We start from the raw sequence: 26,517 nt of genomic DNA, 5'->3' as shown, positions 1-26,517 counted from the left end.
ATAGGTGGATTTTCAACTGGATTGGGGGTCATTGTCCCTAATTAGGCCCCGCGTTCAGCTGTACTCACTTCACTGGGTGCAGGAAGAAAGAAAATACATAAGGCATGGTTTCTCCCTCAAAGACTTTAATCTAGTGAGGTGTGAAAGTGGGTTCTTAGGTACATGTACCTGATGATAATCCAGTCTCCGACAACAGCATGGCCCGGAAGAGGGATGTCACCTGCAGTGAAAAATGGCCACTAGATGGCAGTGTCGCCCCACAGTCACCAGCCAGGATGTCTTTGAATTACTTGCATCTGTAGTTAGCATTGGCCAGGAGATACAACAGCAGATTCTTTTCCAAGATTGACAAAGACAGCAGATTCCCTTTAACCTTTGCAAAATTAATTCTGCTCTTCCTTCACAAGACCTATCTAATAAATTCACTGTAATAATACAGATGCAAGAAAATGTCAAATCTAATTCCCTTGAAAATTATACTAATTTTGAAAGTATTTACATAGCTTTGAATTTTAGGTATGTCTTTAAATTCAGATATTCATTTTTTATAATCTACTTTAAAGCATTTTAATAACAATGTTGAAGACAGCATAATATAACCACAGAATATTTATTTTGGAATACATTTTCTTATATTAAAAGTTTCAAAAGCAATTTGGGAAACTATATGACTTCACCCTACTCAGCTTTGTTCAGTTGACTCAGTCCACTTTTTGGGTACCTATTACATAAAAAGCTTAACTACTAGTTGAGGAACTTAGAAGGCAAATAAACATAGTGCTTGCCCTTAATAGCCTAAGATTTCCTGTGAGTTACAGAACAAATTAGTTAAATGTACAAACCTAAACAAATTATTCTGGGTCCAATCACAGTGATTTTTAAAAGATGTTTTTGAGTAGCCATCATTTAGAAATTAGAGACTTTGCCTTAATCAGACAAGATGTAGCCCTCACATTTTAAAACATCCATAATAAACAATAAGAAAAAATTTTAAGTCTACTACTAATATAGTAAAACTGTATTGTGACTCAAAACACTTGTTGAATCTGGGAGTTTCAAATTTAAATCCTGGTTCTACCACTTCTCAGGTACCTTCTGTAGCCTCTGTAACCTCGCTTTTTTGATCTGTAAATGAATACATTTAATGGTCCCTGTCTCAAGGTTGTTCTGAAGATTAAATGAAATAACACCTTACAGGAGCTTAGCACAGTGCTTGATGCTGGTCCCTCAGTATCCCCTGGGGATTGGTTCTAGGACCACCTGTGGGTATCAAAATCCTCTCATGCTCAAGTCCCTTAGATAAAAGCACAGACGGTGGGTCCTCCATCTCAGCGGGTTCTGCATCTAAGGATACAGAGGGCTGACTATGTTTAGTGTATGTATTGTTCAAATGACTTAAGGTTACCAAAAGGGAGATTCCAGGGGAATCTTTCCATTTTTCAAGGTATTTCAACTATGATTTTATCAAGACACACAGATACTTTGCAGCTTTCCATTGTCTACTTGATGTTCCCTTGAAATAAGCTTTTCCTGCAAGGTATGCAGTTTGTATTTGTGCCAAGTTTGCGGTGTTGGTAACCATCAGTCTGTTCTTTGGCGTACAGATGGCTTCTGAGCTTTCTCCAGAATCATAAAGATCTTTAAAGGGTACTAACTGGAAGGTTAGTGCAGTTCAAGATAATCCTTCTTTTAGTTAAGTGCACTGTAAATTTTCTGACAAAACACATAGTTGCCTAATTAAAAAACTTAGCAGGTAAACCTGCTGCCTCACAGTTTTATCAGCCATTTCCACAGGATAAGGGGTTGAGTTCATTAGGTTCTCACAGAGAGCACTTCCCTGAGGTGTAGGTTTGTTTCATGTCACATTCAGTGCTCTGGGTAGGCTAAGGCTCACCATCTTCATTGTTCTTCATCCTTCCTCAGAACAACTCCCTAGAGAGCATCAGGCCATATCTTAGTTTGCCCTTGATGTGTTTTATGAAGTACTATGCAACTGTAATGGCTGGGGATGAGGTAAAGTTCAGAATAGTCATGAGCTGCACAGATGCATAATAACCGGGAGTGTGGGAATAACTCCAAAGCCTACAACACTCAAAAAGACTAATATTGATATGTTTTAAAGATCTTAAGTTTTTCTTTTACCTTAGTATTATAAATCCTGATGACATTAAAATTAACTTTATGTAACATTTAGAATCAAATTATTGTAGGTTTAATCCCATAAATAGGAGCATGCTCATAAATATTTAGGACATTTGTCACAGTATTATGTGCTTCCATTTAGAAAAAAAATAACCACTTGAAATAAATGAATCAAAAAAAAAACCCTGCTTACTATAACTATGCTGTTGGTAGAAGAGGTTTGGCCTGCATTAGGAAGGAAAAAACGTGTCCACATCAGTTTTCCAAGTGGTTTGGTGTTGTGTAAAGTGGTATCTGGGGAAGGAGTACACAGGTTTTTAAATTTTTGTTGACTGAAGGTCTCTTGGAGAGGCAGGAACAAACACACAACAGTTACATGACAATACAGAGACTACACTAAAGAGCCTGATAACCACTGATCTAGTGCTGAGGAAATTCCAAGGATAGTAGATAAGTGAAAGGCCAGAGTGCTTTGGTGAGTTGTTTTGGGCAAGGGGGATTTGGTTGAATAGGTAGACTGAAAGAGCTTGCTAACAGGAAATCATGCAGAAAATTCACAAGTCAGAAATCAATGTAGTATGCTTATTATTACTGTACATGGGGAAAAGTGTGGCAGAGGTCCAAATTAAAGATTTTGAAAAAATATATTTTTTAATTTTATTGAAGTATAGTTGATTTACAGTGTTGTGTTAATTTCTGCTGTACAGCAAAGTGACCCAATTATATATATTTTTCCATATTCTTTTCCATTCTTATTTATCACAGGATATTGAATATAGTACCCTGTGCTATACAGTAGGACCGTTGTTTATCCATCCTATATATGAAAAATTTTAAGTTTAACTTAACGTATTAGGAAAAAGAGTGATTGTAGATTTTAAGCAGTGCAATTATTTGATTTTAAAGGGAGGAGGCAGTAGAACTAAGGGAACTTTGTCAATGTTAGACAATGGATTGGAGGAAAACTAGTATCTAAAGTGTTATCCTGTTGTCTTGTCAGCCTAAGTATTCCAATTAAGACAACCTGGAATAGAATCCTATTCTATCATACTAGAGTTATAGTCTTTATTGCCTTGTTCTTATTTTAGAGATGGGAAAACATCTTTAGATGTAAAATTACTTTTCCAAAGTCACATAGACTGAATAAGGTTGGGAGTGAGAGAAAAGATGGAATTCATGCTACCGGCAAGGTGAATGGTTGGAAAACCAGTGTACTCGGGTGGTTTAGACCTTTGTTTCCGGCCCAGGGGTCTAAATGCTACAAGTCACTAAGATCCACAGACTGTGACTTGTCTTCCTGGTGCCGTGGAGATATGAGAAAAGAGAGTCCTCACAACCAGGTCCAGGCTTTGAGTCCTATCTTTCACAAAGTTCCTCCATTTTTAGAAAGTGGGTGGGTTTTTTCACTTGCTTTTCCCATAACAGGCCTTTTCATCTTCTCACGGGCCCAAGAAACCCATCTCAGTAGACTGAAGCCCTGAGTGGAATATTTCTGGTTTAGAGGAGGTGGAAGGGAAGCAGGGTGGTGCTGGGGGAGTAGTTCTTTTTCCTTGAGCTCAAGGCTAATGAGGTACCTTGAGAGGATCAGAAGAATATATTTTGGTCTAACTTGGTCTTTCTCCAGTTTTCAATTTGTGGAAAAATAAGCCCCCTTTCTATACAGTTTCCTATCCCTCCTTCTTTAAACAAATTTGAAAAGAAATAATGTTTCTTCTGTGTCAGCAGGATGCATGCTAAGTGCATTGCTCTGGTGGTGACTGCATAGGAAGTGAAATGGAAATTATAGTTTATAGTGTGAAATGGATGGGCACCAGGCTTTTATCTTAATGTAAGCATATCCGTAAGTGTGGCCTGAATTGAATTAAGAGTATACTAATGATGCAGTCTTTACAGGAAGCTTCATCTAAAATATATAGAGCAGTGAAGTTACTGGCTTGCTTGAACCTAACATTGCCATCAACTAATCTCAGTTTTGTCATTTGTTTATAGCCAAAAACGTTTTCTCTAGGTTTGTTTTAATCAAATATAATTTTTTTCATAGTCTAGATTTTCATTTTAACTTGCTCACTGTTGCAGAGATTTAAACATTTCATACAACTCATACCCCAGAAACATGACTTTATCTAAAGAAGGAAGAGGGTAGGTCTAGTTAGTCCATGTAAACTGGGCGTGTGTCTCACCCCCCCAGCATGCCCCTTATAGAAGACCGCATCTTTATTTTTATTTTTAGATAAAAAAATAAAACTGGAGTTCTTATTTTAGAGATGGGAAAACATCTTTAGACGTAAAATTACTTTTCCAAAGTCACATAGACTGAATAAGGTTGGGAGTGAGAGAAAAGATGGAATTCATGCTACCGGCAAGTTGAATGGTAGGAAAACCAGTGTACTCGGGTGGTTTAGACTTTTGTTTAACTGGAGTTCAGCTAACTCTTTTAAGATGAATCTGATCATTTTATAGCCGCAGCTTATATTTTTTTTCCCCAACAACCAATAAAATAAATTCCTATCCTGGAAAGCGGGAAGCAGGGGGAGTAGGGGTGGTGGTCCTGTGAGAATATGCAAGGAGAGGGAGAGGAACCAATAATCAGATAAACATTTATTAAAGATAAAACATTGTTGTAAAGGCCACTGGCATAGTCCACTCTAAAAACAAGCTAAAAAAAATTTTTAACTCTTCTTTTCAAAATACATTATTATGCTGGAAGTCAGCCAGCCACAGTTAAGGTAATCAATCCAGTTTTCATTGAACACATAGCTCATGACCCAAGAGCTTGGCATCATTATCTCCAATCTCGTAAATTTGAACATCCAAATTCCTCCACCTTTAAATAACTCTGTTTATCTTGGAAGTGTTAACCCGTGAACTAGCAAAGCCTCCTCCAATGATATCTTTGGCCTCTAAAGTATTTCTTGAAGAATCAGTTTTACTTCTCTTTGGAGACAAAATACCAAGATTGGGCTAGGTGATTGGTTACACAAAACAATCAAGATGATGTGGGCTCATTCAGGATCCCCAAATATATATGAAACAGAAGGTGCAGATAAATGAAGTGTTTACTTTCATTGTGCTTTTTGGTTCTCTGACTGCCCTGGCAAAGACAAAGGGCAGTTCACTAGTAGTTTTATCTGGTGGGGAGGGAAATTATTTCAGGAAAGCATTTTTCATAATTTTCTATAAAAATGAGAGAATGTACATTCCTTTAATCTGTAGATGGGAGATTTATCAATTTTCTAATTATTCATGTAGTTCAACAGATTAGTACTTAATAATGATTTCCTGAATATAGCAAAATATCAATGAACGAATATCTGAGATAAAGTTCTTTTATGTTGCCTGTGTTTTTAAACTTCTTTTGTCTGATAATTTGAAGTTGCCTTTCCAACTGACCCTCTCATAAATACCTTCCTTGATTCAAACATTTCATTGGTCTCTTCCCAGTTGAGAGTAAACAAATTAACACTGAGAAGCCATTTCATTCCTTTTACTTGTTCCTTCGCAGTTGAGAGTAAACAAAGTTGATGCTAACCAGCCTTTCATTCCTCCTACTGGCCTCTTCCTAGATGAGGCTAAACAAAGCTGACACTGAACAGTCATTAGTCATTACCCCTGCAAAGTCAGTTTCTTCCTAGCCTTGCCCTTCTTCCCCCTCCCCCAAGCCCCCAGCAACATTGCACAGGGCTCTGACCCTCTTCGGCCAATCTGGTATTTAGGACCTGCCAGTTCCCCCACCCATCTCCATTGGAATCTGGAAGGAGCTGCTGTCAATCGCTCCCCATTGTTTCTGTTTTGAATAGTTCTAAATAAGCTCAGACTCAGTTACTTAATGCCTACTCTTTGGAGTTTGCATACCTTGTGCTAAAATCTTTCAGGACCTGTACTCTCATCAACGTCACTGTAGCCTCATCAACAAGCCAACTCTCCTATTTCACCTACCCCATCTTCCTCCTCCAGGACCAAGCATTGTATGAAGTGACACAGCAAGGAGGATAGTGAAGGTACTTCCTGTTTTCAACCGAAGATGATTCTTCGCTGCATTTATTATGTTTTCTAACATTCTGGATGTTATTTCAGTTGGTGGCCCCTGCCTCCTTATCATTTTTTACCTGTAATGAACTAATTAACAAGAAGAATATTACTCATCTGTATTATTATCGGTATTCTCTGGGAGCTTGGTGTGTGCTGTTGCACTCAGCCTTCCACTTTTACCATTGGGTGATAAATTTTGAACGCTGAATATGTCAGTTGGATTCCATTTCTCATATTTCTGAGTGGTACTCTTAACAGGATTTCTAAAAATATCATTTTGGTTTTCACTGTAGTCATCTACCCTGTTTCAATACTTTGATTTTGCTTTTGGCATATGACTAGAGATGGTTGCAGTTGACAGTGAAATCTAATGTGTGAACTGTAGAATATGTACTAAAACAGGCACACTGCACAGGGGTTTCTCAGGCTCTTCCATCTTCATCAGGTGTTTTCTGTATCAGAGAGAATGGTGAGAAACCACTGAGTTGTTTTTCTAGACAGTCTCACAATAACACTTTAAGGTAGAAGTCTTTAAGGGCAGACAAGGAAGAAGTGAATATGCAAAGGCTTCAGAAAACATCTGCTGAAGAACTGGGCCTAATGAGAAAGAAGAAAATATACTATCCAATTGGAATGTTGTATATCCACCTTTCTAGAATTCTTTTTTTATTATTATTTCTTAAAATATAACCCAATAAAGATCATGATATCTTTATGAAATTATCTTTGCAAAGTTGTTTTGGGGTTCTCTAAGCAGATGTTCACAGTTTGCCTTTTTAAAAAAATCTTATGGAGGTTGAAGATAAGTTTTATTAATAAATGTTTACCCTTCATTTTAGTTAGCATTAGTGGTGAGTATCTTTTAATTCACTCTATGAATATGTGTCCCTTACTATTGATGAATGGGTATGAAGTTGACGATGAGAATAGCAGTGATTTGTTTGAAGACAGTCTAGCTTTTAGGAAATAAATATATGACTTTCCAGAAGGCTAGAAAATGTATGATAATATTTGTGCTCATTTGTAATATACCCACAGTATCATAGATGTTGGATCTGAAAGAGAGCATCTGGCTCAAACCCCTAATTTTCTAGATGAGGACTCTGAGTCCAGAGAAGATAAGTGACTTCTTCAAAGTTATACAGATAACTAAAATCAAGTCCTAGATCTTACTAATCCCAAATTCAGTGTTCCTTCCACCACAGTACACAACCAAAATACTTTATGTACTACTGGAATTAAATTTAAGCCCATAAAAAGTCCATTAGTGATTGAAATCCCAGACTTATTTCTAATTTTTCTACTTTTATATTATTAGTCTCACACCTCTGAGAAGTCCATATTATTTTTTCTGTTCCTCTAATGGGAACCTAAAATATCTTGGTTTCTAACTCAGTGTCACACTGAAAATATTTGCTTTCATTTATGCTTCATATCCAATCAATATATAATAATTTTTTGTCTACAAACCATCTATTTTCTCTTTTAAATTATGAACTGGATGGCAAGGACATTGATGATTTCCTATTTGTTACAGCCCATGTAAAGTACACTTCGGGACCCTATGAAAGAAGTGCGACTTCTTTCAATTTCTTTTTTTATAATATCTTTGCACTCTGGGGCAACCCTATATGTCTGTTGTGTGTGACATATGCATACTCTCTGTGGGCATTTTACTAAGTGATGGTCATTATAATAGGAATTACTATTACAGCCTCATTCCTTCTGTTTCCTTTTATTAAGCCCACCGCTTCTACCAACTAGCCGAAGAAACTGATCACATGGAAAATATTTTATATAGTCTTTAAAGAACCGGTTTCAGTTAATCATATAGTACAACACAATTATGGAATCTGAGTATTGGAAAGAACATTGGAAAGCGATCTCCTGTGCCTACCCTGGAAAAATATCTTAAATAAAAGTGAGGAAGTCCTCAACAAGGCATCAACAACTAACATAGGTTACAGCCACTGAAATCAGTTCTTTTATATCTGGTTTAAACCCTTATCACTGCAGTAGAATTCTATGACATGTCTCCTGTGGAAGGACTATTTAACATTGTTGTGAGTGGTGTAGGACATCGGTAGAAAAAGCAGCTTTGTTTTCTTCAGATATTTTCATAACCACCTATATTCTTTGAAAAATATATTTTTACTTCTCCTGAAATTTTTAATATAAAAAGTTATCATGAAAGGAAGTGAATGATATCAGAATTCATTAAAGTCAATCTTGGGAACGATTTGCCTCGAAGGATAAAGAGGGAAACAAACGTTCCCAGCCAAGTCAAAACACAGACTATGAGATTTTACTTGCCACTGCCCATCAAAAGTGACTATAATTTGGGTGGGTGAAAAAATTAAACACCTGGCTCCCAAAGAGATGCTCCTGAATTCAAATACAATACATGATCTGGTGCCTGGCTACATCCACAATCTTTACAGCACTTCTTTACCGAGAAGAATTTAGATTATACTGATTCTGCGCTGGAAGTCCTGAGCTGGAAACTCCTTTGCTACTAAGGAAACTTTCCTGAGAAATAACCTTCTTGCTTCTATATACCTGAAGACAGCACATTAGAAGATGAGTGACCAAAAGAAATATGGAAGTCAGAAAGCTGCACACCATTCAGGCAAAATCTGGTTGGAGAGGAAAGCTGTTCCCATGATTAGTGAGCTTCCCCAGCTAGCCTGTAGGTGGGTGTGTTTAACAGAAGGAAGCAATGGGAACCCGCCTGTCAGCCAGCCTTTTGAGCTAATTAGCTCAGCATACAACAAAGATAAGTGAGCCTGGGAGGAGGGCCCCCTGAGGGGTCTTTAGATTCTGGGAAATGTCTGATTGGCAGATGTTAAAAGAGATTCTTTGGTAATCCTGTGCATCAATGAGCTGCACAAATTCAGACCAGGACTGCAAGAATTCAGGCATGAGGACACTGTGCAGCAGGCTCGCACAGGCAGACCCAAGATGGACAGAACCTTGGAATCCTTGAGACACATCATTGCCCAAGTCTTGCCTCACAGAGACCCGGCTCTAGTCTTCAAAGACTGTAAGTACTGAAGGGAAAAACGTTTTTTGACTTTTTTAGAAAATAGTCCTAAACGTCTAGTCACATCCTATTTAAGTATGTTTTCTCCTAAATCTCTGTAGTCGTGTGCTGTGGTCTAAGTGGTATTTAACTCATTCCTGACTTCAGACAGAATAATTTCATTTCACCTACGGGTATCAGTCGCTGGGATATTTTGTCAGTGATACATCTTGTTAACCGTTTAGAAGTCTGTCTTAAAATCTAAGATTCGCCTAAGACTTAATGAACTTTTCCAGATGATTTTTAAATAAATCAAGACTGATTGGTACTAGGATTAAAACTAAAAATAACTTGAATATGATAATAAAGTATATCTCTTTTTTAACCTGTTTAATCCTCCATACCATATATTAGTTATGTTAAAAAAACTATTGTGTTTGAAAATTTTTGTTGCAAACAAGTTAATAAATCACCACTGAGCTCTTAAATTTTGATAACAAATTATAACACTTTAGTTAAAAGGCCAGTAAAATGAGATGTCTTCCCACTTCTGCAACAACGCCCTCCCCCTCCCCCCCCAAAAAAATCTAAACAGCTATGGCAAAGTTATTTCAAAATCTTTTTTTAATGGTTATGAAAAATAATTCAATCAAGATTTCCAATTCTAGCAATACTATTAGACCATTTATCATGTAACTTTGTTTCTGGAACCAATTTGATTTCCTGCTGCTGCAAAACAGACTCTCTTCACCTTGTATCTTATCTACAGTGGGTTTCATATTACAAAGGGCTTCTGAAACAGAACTTTGCTATGGAACTGCCCAAAAGGTAAAATGCATATGGAATTTTTTTTTTTTTTTACTTCAATAAGTTACAGCTTTCTTCTTTGTGAATCTCGTATGTTTGTCTCCATCAAAACATCAACGGTTTGTATTTTTGCTTTCTGATTGCTGAATAATGTTCGTTTCCAGATGTCCTTTTAGTTTATATTTCTCATATGTGTGATGAAGAGAAAGAAATGTTAGGCAATTTTATTCTATAAAATTTTCTTCTTAGAAATTAAATTGTAACCCATTTGCCCACTAAGGCATAAAGTGAAAGCCTGCTTTTTCTTTCTTTTTTCTTTCTTCCTTTCTTTATTTTGCTTTCTTACTCCTCTTACTCTTTCTCTTGCTTTCTTACTTTCTTGCTTTCTTTTAAATATTGTCTTCAAGCATGTGTCAATAGCTATGTTAGAACTAATAAAAATCACTCCCTCCCCCAGTCTAGCCTGGAGTCTATTCAGGTTTGGCATGTTTTTTTTAAGTGAAAAGGGGAGGAAAGAATGCCTCTCTCCTACAATAGCACTGAATTCACTAGTGAAGGGTAGAAAGGATCTTGACCTGCCTAAGACTTTGGATAAACTGTAGAGGACCAGGGATCATGTGGTGAAGGTTTGGATAGTAGAAACAGTAAAAGGAAATAGAGGTGAAATTTTTCACTGAGTTCATTGTGAATTTAAGAAATTTAATCTGAAATTATATGGCCCACTTTTTGAACTGAACTAAATCCCAGCAATTGTTTACAGTTTACCAGAGAGAATAAAATAGAAATGGATTAAAATAAAACATACATTAGGTTCCATCATCCAGGCCTTTGTGGGAACTCTTTTATATGGAAAAGCAAAGAAGTGTCCTGTTTTATATATTTCATTCCTTAACATAGAACTTAAATTTCATCAGATAGCATTGCCTGCTTACCCTAGAATGGGCTGCCACTCTGCAACTGCTTGCATGGCTTAATAGGTGTGAATTTTAACTTCTGAGCCTCTCCCTTCAGGTGTTTCTAATCTGAAAAATGACTAAATGAAAGTAAGCCAAATGGCAGATTTCTGTGCCAGGGGTTTTTATGATATCCAAACATCCAACCACTCAACATCCTCATGGAATAAATGGGAACAGTTTCACTTACTTTCTGGGGCAGACATCACAAGTCTGCCTAGGGCCTATGCCATGCCTTGGCCACCTACCATGCATGTGCCAGGGTTTAGCACATGGACTCATTTTCTTTGGCACACCCATAAGTTGCTGCCACCACAATCCTGCTTTACACAGCCTGTAAAAAGCTGCTATCAACCTTGAATAGCAGATTCTAAGCAGTCTCCTCTCCTCCTAGTCACTCTTGGCTCCTTTTCCCCCACCCCAGGCCAGTCTCTTTTTGCCGGAAGGAAAGAGCTAAGCACTTGAACACATCACTGCCAATTCCTTAAGAAAAATTGCTACCTTGCTTCCCTACCAGATGAAAAACCAATTCAACAATGCTTAAAACCATGCACAGTTGAACAAAGGAGCATAAAAAAACAATAATAACATTCTAAAAGTGTTTTTCTAAATTTCTCTTCTATGATGCAAAGGCAGTTTTTTTCTCTTTATCCTTCAGAAACATATAATACAAGGAATGTAAACGATCATTTGATTAATTTGTTGCCCTCCCTTGGCTTTTGATTTGTTTAAAAACAAGCAATAGTAAATTGAATTTTCTCTTCAAGTTGGTCAGGAAAAGTACCCAGAGAGTTTTCTGGTCTGAGACCGATGCACATGGGGATAGTTACATTCATTTAAGGAAATAAAATATGAATGTTTTTCTCAGCCAAGGAGGCCCTCCAAGTGGCATTTTGTAATGCATTAAACCTCTCATTTGTTTTAGACAGGTGTTCATCTGGCAAAAGTTGTAATTTGTTTTTTGTTTTCTTTCCTGAAAGGAAATAAATTTCATGACATTTTTTCCCTTTTTCTCTATTTTGCATTTCAAATGAAAAATAATGGAAAGAAATTTTAAATGAGGTGGGCTCTTAGTTTGTAATTTGCTCATCTAAGCTGACACTGGACTGTTCTCCACTACCTCAAGGTTTCCATTTTGTAACAAGTATCTCTGGGTGTCTCTACCACCAGACAGAATCTCTTTGCCGAGAAATTAAGGCATATATCCATGTTGCCCTTCATTCTTGGCTTTGTGCAACATCCAGTTTCTTTTCATGTGTCATGTGTCACAACCAAAGATGAGCTATCCTGAAAGCAGCCCTTGTCAGCTGTTTTGAGAGTTTGTGTGTGAGCTTACTATCTGTTTGCCCCTGTTTAACAATTTCTCACATGCTTTCCCAAAGGAAATCACCGCCCCATGATTTCAAGATGTCTGCACTTTCAGATCCTACTCTGAGCGTTAACTCTTCAAATTACAAGAGCATAATATGCTTATCTGCCATCTTGGGATCCTCCTTCATGCATTAATAGTAATGCTAGGATGTCAGTCCTCATCATGTGATTAAGGCACTACGCTAAGAACGTTTACTCTTCACAGCAAGCCAATAACATAGGTACTATTGATTTATAGGTGAGAGAACTGAGGCTTGTGGAGGTTAAGGTGACTTGCCCAAGGCCACACCTAATAAAATGATAGAGCCAGGATTCAAATTCTATCTTCCAACCTCTCACCTTTAGCCACTGCAAGACATTGCCTCTCAGAGGTGTTACATTACCATGTCGTTTGTGCTGTCATGGCAGTATCTGTTAGGAAAACAGACGTGGAACTGAAATGGACTCTTCTGGGTGTATGGAGAGAGCCCATTAAATAGGCATATCTGAACAGGAGTGTAACAGGAGAGTAATAAGGGAAGGGCATTTTTGAGGAGAGAGGACAGTTTGTCCAAAGGCAGATCAGGCAATACAGGAACAATGCATCAGGGGAGGTGGAGACAAGGCTGAGAAGGCAGGTGGAGTCACGCTCAAGTGTAAGCAACAGGGGTCCATTAGAGTTAGCAGTGATCGTAGATTAGTTCTGGAAGTGTATGGCCTCATGTTGTATTGGGGAAAAGATTATATTGACATCTGCTGCAGGTACACTTCCTGATACTAAGCTGGAGAGAATTGCAGATTTTTCACAGCAAGAATCCTTTTGCCCATTCAGGCAAGATGCAATACATGCCTATAGGGAGAAACCACTTTCACTAAATAAAGGCCAAAATCAAGGCAAACTTTTTCAGATAGTTAAAAACTATCTTAGTTGTCATTAAAGCCATGAGAACATGTTGGTTTCTAGCACTGATTTATAAAGTGAAGTGTTAGATTTCGCTAATGTTTCCCAAAATTTTATAATGAAAAAATACGGTGGAACATTTAACTAAACATTGCACAATTAGAAGAAAAATTTCTCACATATTTGAAGTGCATTAACTCTTCCATTTGAGGAGACATTTTCTGCATGAAAGGTTGTATTTATACCAGTTAGGTGAATACTTCAAAAAGTACATTTTTACCCTTTGGAAAAATTGGACCATACTATAGAGCTATTAAAAACATCTTAGTAATCATGAATCTGGCTGTATGGAATGCAAGAGAGGAAAAATTCTCAGGAGTCAAGTATTTTCCCCATCCCATGCTTTTTAGAGTAGTTATCTAAAATCTATAAATTTGATGATACATTTATGGTTTTTGCATTTCACATAAAGGAATGGAGTAGGATGTGAGGGATGAAGGCACTTGTGCAGTAAAATTCCTACACGTATTGCATTGCATTCCACCACAGAAAGTGTGCTGGAAAGAGCATGGTTAAAAAACAAAAAACAGGGACTTCCGTGGTGGTGCAGTGATTAAGAATCCGCCTGCCAGTGGTGGGAACATGGAATCGATCCCTGGTCCGGGAAGATCCCACATGCCACGGAGCAACTAAGCCCATGTGCCACAACTACTGAGCCCACATGCCACAACTACTGAAGCCCGCACGCCTAGAGTCCGTGCTCCACAACAAGAGAAGCCACAGCAGTGATGAAGCCCACACACCACAAGGAAGAGTAGCCCCCGCTCTCCGCAACTAGAGAAAGCCCGTGTGCAGCAATGAAGACCCAACGCAGCCAAAAATAAATAAATAAATTTATTTATTTTTTTAAAAAAGTGAAGTTATAAAAAAAACGAAAAAACAAAAAACTCCACTGTTTGCTAGCTCAATTTGGATTAATGATGGCATCTTAATTACAATAATTTGAACTCTTTGATAATTTTAGCATCTAAACTGTGGATGTCCGTTCTACTGAAGAAGCCTATTCAAAAGCTAGTTTTACTTTATTTATTACAGGACACAACTATTTTTATTTGAATTTATACTAAAAGAAAAATGCAGATTTCATTTCAGCTATCTGTGGCATAAGCACTGTTCTCCTTTTTTCAGTAAAGATACATTTGGCAGAGTTTAAATACTGAAAGTCTTAGTGCCAGAGGAAAATTTTTCAAAATGGAAAAAAAGAAATGGCTTCTTGATCACTTAATGGCCATATCTGTCTTAATACATTTATTTCTTAATATATAAATAAGATTTAACAAATCAAAATAAAATGAGTGACACCCATCCTGTGATCAAATCTGGTGCCTCTTCATGGTCTGCTGTCTCATCTCACCATAGGCTTTTTTTTTTAACAGTTAAGATTTGTTAGCCTGAACTCAACTTTAACAACTTATGAAACTCATGTGTTAAGTTACAGCCCATAATAGGATACAGCTGCACAAGGGTGAGTTTCTAAGTTATGATTTTTCTGTTTAAATGATACGGTTTTACTGATTATGTGCTACAGATTGATTTAAGAAATGTAAGACAACTTTAGAAGCCTTTCATAAAAGAATCTTCTTTATTTAATACATTTCATATTGGTGTTTTAACCCCAAAGGCTCTTATTTCTTTTCTTCCATGTTCAAATGCTCATATAACTTTAGTCTGTCAAGGCAGTTTTAAAAATCCTATTTTAAAAGAAAAAAAAAAAAAAAAAGAATCCTACTGAAAGTTTAATAATAAAAAAATAGGCAATTATTACGCTCCCTGTAGTTTTCTACATTCTCTCTCTGGTGTCCTTAGAATACTGTTTGAATTATGGTTTTGCTTTTTTTTTTCTACTGGGATGATAATCAGTTGATCCCTATTTTGATCTCATCCCATTAATGCAGCTGTGGGAACCCATCATCTAGTCACCACCTCTTTCGCACTTACGGGCTGTATAGTGTAGTCTACATTTTTCTCATGTGCCTCTGTACTATGAGTTATAGTTTTGCCGGCATGTTTTTGTCCACACCTAAGTTGGAAGTCCCAGGAGGGCAAAGCCATACCTTGCACTTCTATGTAACCCCCAAGGTGTCTCCCACAGGGCCAGGCACCTAGCAGGTGCACAACAGACTTTTCTGGTGGCTGATTTGTTTATTTTCTCCCTCACAAAAAGGGGAAAGATTTTTCCCATTGTCAGGTGAAATATGATGAAATAAATGGTACTGGGACTTTCTAAACCATCATCCATTGACACCTTAATCACAGCCTAATTGCATGCAGGGTTAAGTTGACAGCCCCATGAAACAGGAGGCAGCATGGAAGAAGGATGGGCTGTGAAAATAAACACAGCCACCTCAGGCAACTTCCCCAAAACACTGCCTCAGGTTGGCCTTGGTAGGACAGCCCAAATTATCCCATATACCACACTGGCAGTGACTCAGATTGCCAGTCCTTATATTCATCCTCAGGGTCTACCCTCAACTCTGGGTCACACAACTCTGTGTGTACCAAGCTCTTTAGGACCAAACTCTGTCTGTGCCTTGTACATAAACCCTAGTTGGATAGCTGTGGCAGGGTCATGGAGAGCTTTCTTATAATGACTCTACCCTACCCGGGGAAGGTATGTTACATGCCTAAAGCCACATTTGCACAGATTTGACCATTCTAACTAAACAGAACCGGTCAGCAAAGTAACAGTGTTTGATTTTTTTGTTTGTTTTTTGTTATCTTGGATCCTTGGTTGTTATCTAAAGTCAACAGTCCTACAAAGTCTCTTAAATATAGTGCAATGTCAGTGCCCAATGGCACATGGGAAAGATATCAGTATATACTTCCTAATTGGTTAAGTAGATTACATCAGGTTTTTAGTCTATGTAGCTTTTGTGATTGGATGACATCATTTGAACCATGGTGCACAGATAAAGCACATTTGGGAGCTCAGGCCTGCTATTGCTGCTGCCGTTTAATTGTGATATATTTAATGCCCTTTTATTTTAATGTCTTTGTGATTCCCTCTTGTTCCTTGATATTCTCTCCCCTCTGCCTTCTTAAAAAATTACCTTGTACATCCAAAGATATTTTTTAAGTGTTATTTAAATTTCTCCCCAAGTGACTTATAGTTCAGCAATTTAAAATTCTAAAGGTGAAAATTAAACCAAAACGAACGATGTACTTTTTTGCATTTTATAGAGAATCTCCCAAGAGGTTAATTTTGTAAAAAAAAAAAAAAAAAAAAACCCCAAAGGATCTTAATTCCCTCAGAGAAAGTGTTTGGGGTAGAGAATGGGAACCAGACCAGAAGAAAAGAAAAAGCAAACAAAAGAAACACAACCAGCTTCCCAGCTGCTGAAGGAGCTAGGCACTGACTCTGGAGCGTTACTAAAAGAAAGTAATGCTGGGAACAAAGCAAGACTCTTAGCTGTCTCAGCTCTGTTGTGTGGCTGTGGCTACCTTTGAAAGAGTATCTACAGAAAAGAAGAAGGGGCCCAAGATTCCTACATATTGTACATGACACACAAGCTGTGTCAGCAAGATTCCATTAGCCTGGTCAAAACTTGTCAAAGCCTGAGGATGGTTATAAATGTTTAGACAGCTGGCTCTGTTGGTCAGTGTCCTGGAGTTAGCCAAGCCAAGCACAAGACCCAAAGGTACCCCATTTTGCATGAATGGTAAATTGGCATCATGCCTTGAGCTTGCTCCTTAAATTATCTGGGGGTCCTTTTCCTATTTCTCCTCAACCAATCTAGGGAATCGCATTGACAAAAACAAGTTGTACATGATTGAATTGCTAGAATAGAAAATACTAATTAACTTTATTTTAAAGTATCACCTGCTAAGGGTAATTTAAAGATTATATTAAAGTATTGCATAACAAAAATCCATCTGTTTGGAGGCAGAGAATCGATTTGAAAATATGTTTATCATCTTGAAAGCCTCTTAATGGTTTATCCTTAAATGGTTGCCTTTCCAATTTGTCTTTAATTGTTTTTGGCAAGGGAAATTTTGCCCAGCTAGAATTTTTTTCTCATGTAAGGCATAAAGAAATTGTTTCTTTTTTTCTGATAGATTCATAACATAACATTCATAACATACTTTTAAGACCCCTTATTACTGACAAATGACTGTCTTCCATGCAGGACTTACCTTGTATTAGGTAATTCAACTGGGTAATGAACTATAATGTTTCTACTTTCCTGAAGCACAAGCAGTCATTAACATTGATTTCAAATAAGAGTTACCCCCCTCTCTGTAGTTTTTGCTAAGAGCAGTTCTATTGCCATTAACATTTATTAGAAAGTGAAAACTTGGGACAGACATCCATGTCTCCAGATTTTGAGACATGTAGCATTTCATCTATTTATTTTCTGGCCATTATGAAGCTTTGACTTTAAGAGTGAATGATATTAAAAGAGCTTTCTTTTTTCCATCTCTGAACTCTTCACATATTTTGGAAATAAATTAAAAAGCACAATGTGTACAATTAGAGAATTTTCAGATTTGAGACTATCTTTAGAATGTTTAATGATATGGTTTCCAATACAAGAACAGTCAGTCTCAAAGATGCAACATGCAAGCATATAATCATGCCTTTTCCTTTCTTCCTTCACCTTCTCTAACCACAAATAATAGCTAACACTCTAGTGCATACTATGTGTGAAGCTCTATTCTGAGCATTTTCCATTTTAAGCTTTACAGCAACCCTGTAATGTAAGTACTACATTTTACAGATAGAACAGGAGCACTAGGTAGGTTTCTTACAGCGGTAAAGACAGTATTCAAACCCAGGCATTCTGGCTCCAGAGTCCATGCTTTTAACTACGTAAGGAAACTGCCTGCCTGTTGATAAAATGTGGAGATAGAAGATGCAGTACACATTTTATTGTGTTCAAACCAAAGCCCGTATTTGAGGACTCTTGTATAACACACTCTATAATCCATGGGGCATTTACATCCTCTCCATCTGAGTTCCCATATGAAAACATATATCATGTGTCCCTATTAGCATCTTCATCGTGTCCAGTCTATGAAAATGACAAGCTCTGAGTTTTTAGGATAAAAGCCCTCTGAGTGGCTTCATGCTCCTTCCAGACTACAAAAGGAGCATTCTCTTGCTTGCTCCATCTCCTACTCACTCCTCATAGAGATTTTCTGCCCAAGCTCCTCCCAGAGAAACACTCTTCCTGGGCTCACCCAGATGCATAAGAGCAACCGCACATTCTCTCCAAGTATTTGTGCCCTTGTTCTTCATAATGGAGCCACTACAGGCAGCACATCACCTCAGGCAAAGACAAAGGACAAGGAACTCTGTGTTCCTGCCTTTCTCTCCCACTTGGGTAAAGCTGAGGCACCAGAACAATAGGATAAATTTCCAACTATTAAAAGAAATGAACTCCCCTTACCCTGTCTCTTATCAAATTGTACCCCCTTCCTAATGGCATCCTTCCCTATTGCTCCCATACATAATTCCACAGCTGAGGCATTACTGTTTTTCTTACTCTTTGTCAAATGCGACTCTCACTCCTTTGAGAGCACAGCTTCTATCCCTTCCCCCATCCTGGTGTAAATCTCATTTTTCTGAGGTGGCTCAGCTTAGGCCCTCCTCCTATGCATATTTTTATTCTTTAATTAGTTAATTTATTTGTTTTTGGCTGGGTTGGGTCTTTGTTGCTGCGCACGGGCTTTCTGTAGTTGCAGCAAGCGGGGGCTACTCTTCGTTGCGGTGCACGAGCTCCTCATTGCGGTGGCTTCTCTTGTTGCGGAGCACGGGCTCTAGGGGCACGGGCTTCAGTAGTTGTGGCTCGTGGGCTCTAGAGCGCAGGCTCAGTAGTTGTGGCGCATGGGCTTAGTTACTCCGCGGCATGTGGGATCTTCTCGGACCAGGGGTCAAACCCGTGTTCCCTGCATTGGGAGGCAGATTCTTAACCACTGCGCCACCAGGGAAGTCCCCCTACGCATACTTTTTTTCTGACCTTTTCAGTTCACATTTATCTACTTTTCCCCTTGAATCTATTTAATTGTTGTGCCATAAATTTTAAAGTTTTAAATATTACCTTAAAATCATTTCTGTTCTACAATGTAGCAGTCTAGTATTTTGTTAACAAATTATATTATGAATTCATTATTTCTGCAATCAAATTGTAAGCCTTTATGAACAGAGGCCTATTTTGACTGCTTTGTTGTTTTTTTTTTTACTCTATACCGTCAAAGACAGGGTTACCAGATAGACCAGTGCCTCATTGCTGGTTAATTGTGGTGTTCTGTTACACAATTCCTGATCCCAGAGACTACTTTCAAATCCTTTTCAACACAGTGCTCCAGGCAGTCAACATAAATGGATTAGAATTGACACTCTGAGACAAAAATACTTACCATTCCTGTTCAGGATTTCCCTAAGTCCTAGTTATCATGAAGGTAAAGCCCTAGCTGGCAAGCAACTAGCAATCACATGTCTACTCTGCCCAGGCTTCATCTTTCTGCACCTCCTCAGCCATCTCCCTCTGAGCCATGGCTGCCACCACCACATCCATGCTGTGTGGGCACCATGGTGGTTCATATAAGAAACCTTCTATCTAGAAGGAAGTCTTGATCTCTCCATGAATCATGGTACCTTCACCTATCTTCTGTATGTTCATTCAGTTGCACAGCACAGATATGTAGTTTTCTTAGATTCCAAATGAATTCAACAACTGCTTCTAGATGAATAGCCCGGTGCTAGATACCAAGGAGGCTACAGAGGAGAATGAACCAGAGTCCCTGCCCTCTAGAATCAGTCAGCTGTGAGGCAAATAACATAATACTATACTCTATAAGATGAATTGTTATCACAAGGCATTTCATTCCTCTGGCCAGAAGTAAGTCCAGCCAAGTCTGACTTGATAAATTTAGCCTGGAGCACCACATCTATTTTATTACATGGCTTATAGGAGATTAAGTGCTAAGACATAGGGCCACTAATGGAATAAGAGCACAGAAAAGTACATTCATCTGGGCTAGAACCAGTGAGCAAGGCGTGATGGAGGAGGTGGCATTTCCTCTGAACTATGAGAGTAAATTGGATGGATAGAAGGGAGGGGCAGAAACAATACTCAGGGTAGGAAGGAGAACTTGAACCAAAACACAGGGAAAATATATGCAGTATATGTTCAAGGACAAGTAAAGACACTGCATTTGCTGAAGCTGATTGAGGATTTCTGCTAGAAAGGGTCAAAGGTTGGATGGTCAAAGTGTTCCACATTGTCGGATGTCTTCGTTGGTCAACTGCCTTCTGTGAAGTTTGATGCTGAACTTTATAATCAAAGAGAAAGCTTGAGGAAGTAGAAAATGAAAACCTCATTTATGAAAGACTTGCTTGGGGATCTAGTTACCACTCTGAAAACTCTGTCCTGTTCAGATATTAAAACACAGTGAAGAAAAAAGTATCCACACTAATGTCTATAAACTACATAGCAAATTGTTGTCTTGTTGATGTGAAAATTATCAAAATTGCTGAACAGGTTTGTCTTAGTCAGCTTGCGCTGCTGTAAAAAAATACCATAGACTGGGTAGCCTAAACAACAGAAATTTATTTCTCACATGTCTGGTGGCTGGAAACTCCAAGATCAAATTGCTGGCACACTTGGTACTTTGGAGAGAGCCCTCTTCCTGGTTTGCAAATGGCTGCCTTCTTGCTGCATCCTCACAAGGCAGAGAGAGGAAGCTGTGGTATCTGTTCTTATAAGGACACCAATCCCATCATGGGGCTCTACCTCATAATCTCATCTAAACCTGACTATCTCCCTAAGTCCCCACTTTCTAATACCATCATATTAGGGGTTAGGGCCTCAACATATGAATTTGTGGGAGACACAAATGTTTAGTCCATAACAGGGTCTATTACATGTATCTGAGAAAACAATTTGGAGAAATGGAATTCATTAAGAAGTTTGATGTGCAAAGGCAATCCAGAGGTTAAATTGCTTTCTTTACTCTCAGATGTTATAAACTGATAGAAGTCACAAAAAGGAACTGGATTTCATGCTGTTGTTCCTAGGATCTCCCCAACAATTCTCTCTCCTTCCACTTCCTCCCATACCCCCAGCCTCAGCCATTTGACATTCTATTTCTTTCATTTTTTTTTTTTAAACATCTTTATTGGAGTGTAACTGCTTTACAATGGTGTGTTAGTTTCTGCTTTATAACAAAGTGAATCAGCTATACATATACATATATCTCCATATCTCCTCCCTCTTGCATCTCCCTCCCACCCTCCCTATCCTACCCCTCTAGGTGGTCACAAAGCACCGAGCTGCTCTCCCTGTGCTATGCGGCTGCTTCCCACTAGCTATCTATTTTACATTTGGTAGTATGTATAAGTCCATGCCACTCTCTCACTTCGTCCCAGCCTACCCTTCCCCCACCCATGTCCTCAAGTCCATTCTCTGCGTCTGCATCTTTATTCCTGTCCTGCCCCTAGGTTCTTCAGAACCATTTTTTTTTAGATTCCATATATATGTGTTAGCATACGGTACTTGTTTTTCTCTTTCTGACTTACTTCACTCTGTATGACAGACTCTAAGTCCATCCACCTCACTACAAATAACTCAATTTCGTTTCTTTTTATGGCCGAGTAATATTCCATTGTATATATGCACCACATCTTCTTTATCCATTTATCTGTCGATGGACACTTAGGTTGCTTCCATGTCCTGGCGATTGTAAATAGAGCTGCAATGAACATTGGGGTGCATGTGTCTTTTTGAATTATGGTGTTCTCAGGGTATATGCCCAGTAGTGGGATTGCTGGGTAGTACAGTAGTTCTATTTTTAGTTTATTAAGGAACCTCCATACTGTTCTCCATAGTGGCTGTATCAATTTACATTCCCACCAACAGTGCAAGAGGGTTCTCTTTTCTCCACATCCTCTCCAGCATTTATTGTTTGTAGGTTTTTTGATGATGGCCATTCTGACTGATGTGAGGTGATACCTCATTGTAGTTTTAAGTTGCATTTCTCTAATGATTAGTGATGTTGAGCATTCTTTCATGTGTTTGTTGGACATTCTATTTCTTTATAGTAATTTTACCAGTTAAACATCAGTTACCTTGACAAAGGCAAGACCAATAGATGACCTGTAGTGTTAAACCCTGAAGTCAGATAGTTGCTGAGCTTGGCTCCAGCATCAGCCAAGTTGTTATTCATCTGCATTCTCTGGGTCTCCAGCTGAGGATTCACTACCTCTCTCCTGTCTGGTGTCCAGATTCACTATGGATGACCAATTTATCTTGTCATGGCTGTGGATAAAGCCCTTTTCCTTTAGTGTCCATTCAGACAAAGTAGAAACCCTTTAGAAAGAATTTCACTAAACTTTGGGAGGAATAATGCATAGCCAAAAACGATGTATTCCAGATGATAGCTTCCTGACCCTGAGGTGGAAGGCACAATCAGACAGAGAAACTTGACCTTGACTTTTGTTCATGCCCCTCTTCAAAGGAAGCCTGTTCCAAAGCCCTCCTTGGTCTTTTGTCATTTCCTCTTGTTCCTCTTGTGGTCTCTCCTTTAGCCATTATTCCTTGAAAGAAGGGACTGGAATGGGAGGCCTAATCACAGCCCCCTCTGAAGCCCACGGTTGGTGGGTATTTACAACATTGTTTTAAACCAGAGCAAAGTGTTAGCTGAAGATTAATCAGGATACCTGTTCACATGACACAGACTGCTCATTCATTGTGACAGTTCCAAGCTAGAAAGTGTCATATCACTTGTATGAAAAAAATACAGATATTAACCCTTTGCTTTGTTTGACTGCCAAGAACAAGTATCAGAAAAATGGCCCATAGAAAATGGTAGGTGAAGTAATTCTTGTGCAGAGCCTCCTACACCTTTCCTACCAACAGCCTCACAAAGGCAACACGTCTTCCATACCTTTGATGACATTCAAATATTCAATTGACCTTGATTCTTCTTCTAAAATGCTTCTAATAGATGTAGACATGCATGAAAACAACTTAAATTCCATTATAATTAGGAGTGGCTCAGGATGAGCAAAGAGCTAGACTATACACCCAGACCAAACTAGGTTAAAAATCCCAAGGCTAAGACTTAGTAGCTGTGTAATTGTATCCTGAGCATCTTTTATTTCTTATCTCTATGTTGTGGATGATAATACCTATTTCTAGAGGGTATTGTAAGAATTAAATGAGAAAATGCCTAGTGCCTGGCATATAATAGGCACACGATGATAAGAGAGATGAGAATAGCAACTTCGTCCTACCCTACTCAGGACTTTTCAAGCTTTAGTGTGCATCAGATTGCCTGAGAATCTTGTTTGAATTGTAGATTCTGGTTCAGTAGGCCTGGGAGCATGAGAGCATGAGGGGCCTGGAAGGTGACTTGAGGAAGTTTGGAATGAGAAAGAGTATCAGGACATAGGGTCTTCTATGACTTGCCAAGAAGTTATTTGTTCTATAGGTAATGAAGGACCCACAGAAAGATTTTAAGATGTGAGTGATTTAATTAACCATAAGATTCAGAAAGATTACCTGGAAACAGTTGAGGATGGGTTGGATGGGAGGGTGATTGGAGTCAAGTGGGTACTGTGGTGTATCTGGTTAGATATGAACCAATGCAGCAATGGCAATATTAACTGAGAGGAAGTGATGACTATCAGAGACATCAGGATATGGAACTGACAAAATCTGAGCATTTATTAGATCTGGAGAGAGGAAATTAAGTTTAAAGTTCCTGTCAGGTTTCTGATTTACATGACTGGGTAGATGATTATATCACTTTCTAAATAATTCGGGAAAAGAGTTTATGGAAAAGAAAATGGGTTGAGTTTGGGAATATGTTGAATTTCTGTGACATTCAAATGGAAGTATCTTAACAAAGTTGGAGTTACAAGAGAATGTTTTGGGAACTATTGGCATATATTATGGTAGATGGATTCATGGAAATAGGTTCTGTCATTCAAGAACAGTAGAGAGAGAAGCAAGAAAAGACAAGGACAAGGCTCTTGTGCAAATCAACATGAGGGGTGAGCAGAGGAAGAGAAACCCACAAAAGAGACTGAGAAGAAATGATAGAAATACAGAAGAAGAATCAGGGAGAATACTGTCAGAAAAGCTTAGGGAGATGAGAGTTTTTAGAAGAAATTGATCAGCTGTGTCAAATGCAGTTAGAGGTCAAGTAAATAAGGACTGAAAGTTAGAATTAGTGATATTTGCCAAGTAGTTTCAGTAGCATAATGTAGAGGAAAGCCAGGTTGTTGGTGGGTTAAAAATGAATGGCAGGGGGACTTCCCTGGGCGTCCTGTGGTTAAGACTCTGCGCTTCCAACTCAGGGGGCATGGGTTCCATCCCTGGTTGGGGAACTAAGATCCAGCATGCCACATGGCATGGCCAAAAAAAAAAAAAGAATAGTCCTGAGGTTGAGTGTTTCTTTTAATTGATTGATTGATTGATTCATTTATTCATTCATTTGTTGTCTTGAGCATACTTAATGGCCGCTGAGGAGTGAGTAAAGAGAAAACATTTAAAAATAGGAAGCCAAGAGAATTACTAATAGAACAATGCCCAGAAGAAGCAACACAACTTCATTTGAGACTGAAGGAAATAAGGTAGAGCTGGGCACTTGTGCAGATGGGTCACTAGACGTAGGGAGAGATATCACACACTTGGTGGCCTAAGTTTGTAACGTGAAAGGCAGGATCATTGGCTGGGCACTGAAAGTGCAACTGCAGCTGGCGACTAAACTGTGTTGTGAGGCCTTTCCTCAAATTTGGGTGGTTTTCTTCAGCAGTACTTGACCTTTTGCTTGCCTTTTCTTTGACATTGTCCATGAACCTTGTTGTTGCTACTTCAAAAAAATAAAGGAGCATGTGTTTCATAAATAGAGCATCTTCAGATATACTGATCTTTGAAATTCCAAACAGCATGCTGGCCTTCTTCCCTCTGCACTCCATTCATCTGGTTTTCCAGTCGGCACGAGGAGATAGAGATAGAAAGATGGATTGTGTGTGTGCATGTACATATGTTGCACTCTTTAGAGGTGATGACATATGTAAGACCATCAAAGAAATCTTCCAAGGTTGCAGAATAAAAAATTTGAAAACTGCTACATTTATTCATGCAGAAATTTTACTTAGTACCCACCTTTGAACTCTTTAATCCACAGTTTTACATGCCAAAATTCTTGTGTTCATTTTACCTAGATAAGCGTGAGTCTTCAGCTTCTTACTCCGGTTTTCAGCTGAACATCATTCAACAATTAACCAACTTAAAATAGCCGGTTAATGGCCCTTGTTGACTATCAGAGCAACAGACCACTGACTTCGGTTTTAGGCTTCAGTCTTCAAGACATCTCTGCTGAATTCTGTAGGTCACAGGCAAATTGAAACACAAATCAGCCCACTCACAAAATACTTGTTTTCCTGGACATGAGAGGGAGAGGAAGTTGGGGAGCAGAAATGCAGTTTAGGAAATAAAAGTTCTAATTCTATTTTGGGTTACATCAACTGGTAGAAAATATTACTTCAAATATTTTTGAATGAATGAAAAATGTCTCTAATTACCAAGCTCACCTTGACCACTTAGTATGTATTTTATTGGTTAATTCAATTATCCCCTCTGATACCCTTATATTTCCCAGTTTCTTTCCCAAAACACATCTTAAATACTAAAAACTACAGTTTTTAAATATACACAGGCATCCAATTCCCTGCGCATCTTGCGAATTTTCCTGAACTACACCTTGTAAAGCTGGAAGCTGATGGGTGACCTAGGAATGAAGTGAAAGAGCCAGGTGCTCTGGTCAACAGCTTAGAAAGTGGTTGTGCAATGTTTTTGCCTCCAGGTCAAACTCTGAGACTCTCCTGATTCCCTGCAAAATAACAAAACCCAGCATTTTGAAGCACATGTATTCAGAAATATATCAGGAGCATGTCAAAGGGCATAGACACCATATTACACAAAGAATGTTGGAAAGAAGAAAAGCTATTCAATCTAGAACCTGAGGAAACCTGAGAGTTGTCTATTTTAGTACACTTTTATACGCAAGTGTGAGATGCCAGTTCAAAATGGTTTAAGGAAAAAGCAGATGTGTTGGTTCAGGAGCTTAAGCTATGACATCAGAACTTAGTCTTTCTTTCTCTGTCTCTTGGTTCTACCCTTCTCTATGTTGGCTTTCTTTTCAGCCATGAGTCTCCCTTGCCTGGGCAGCACCATACTTCTCTCCTATAACCCCAGCAACTCTAGTGAAAAAGGAGAACCCAGTCTTCTGACATTTCCAAC

The 26,517-nt window shown here is 38.5% G+C and overlaps 1 protein-coding gene across 1 annotated transcript in view; it reads left to right on the top strand.

Moving 5' to 3' along the window:
• Nucleotides 1-78: 78 nt before the first annotated feature.
• The window catches only part of LIX1 (limb and CNS expressed 1), a 59,766-nt gene continuing 33,327 nt past the window's right edge, over nt 79-26,517 (top strand). The window contains exon 1 of the mRNA XM_082378420.1: nt 79-9,214. Coding sequence (XP_082234546.1) covers nt 9,133-9,214 — 82 coding nt within the window. The 5' untranslated portion in view covers nt 79-9,132. The remainder of the gene's footprint in view (nt 9,215-26,517) is intronic.

The sequence above is a fragment of the Balaenoptera borealis genome (genome assembly GCF_965194805.1).
Source record: "Balaenoptera borealis genome assembly, chromosome: 2".
In the NCBI taxonomy this organism is placed as follows: domain Eukaryota; kingdom Metazoa; phylum Chordata; class Mammalia; order Artiodactyla; family Balaenopteridae; genus Balaenoptera; species Balaenoptera borealis.
This window is presented reverse-complemented; position numbering and strand designations above follow the sequence as displayed.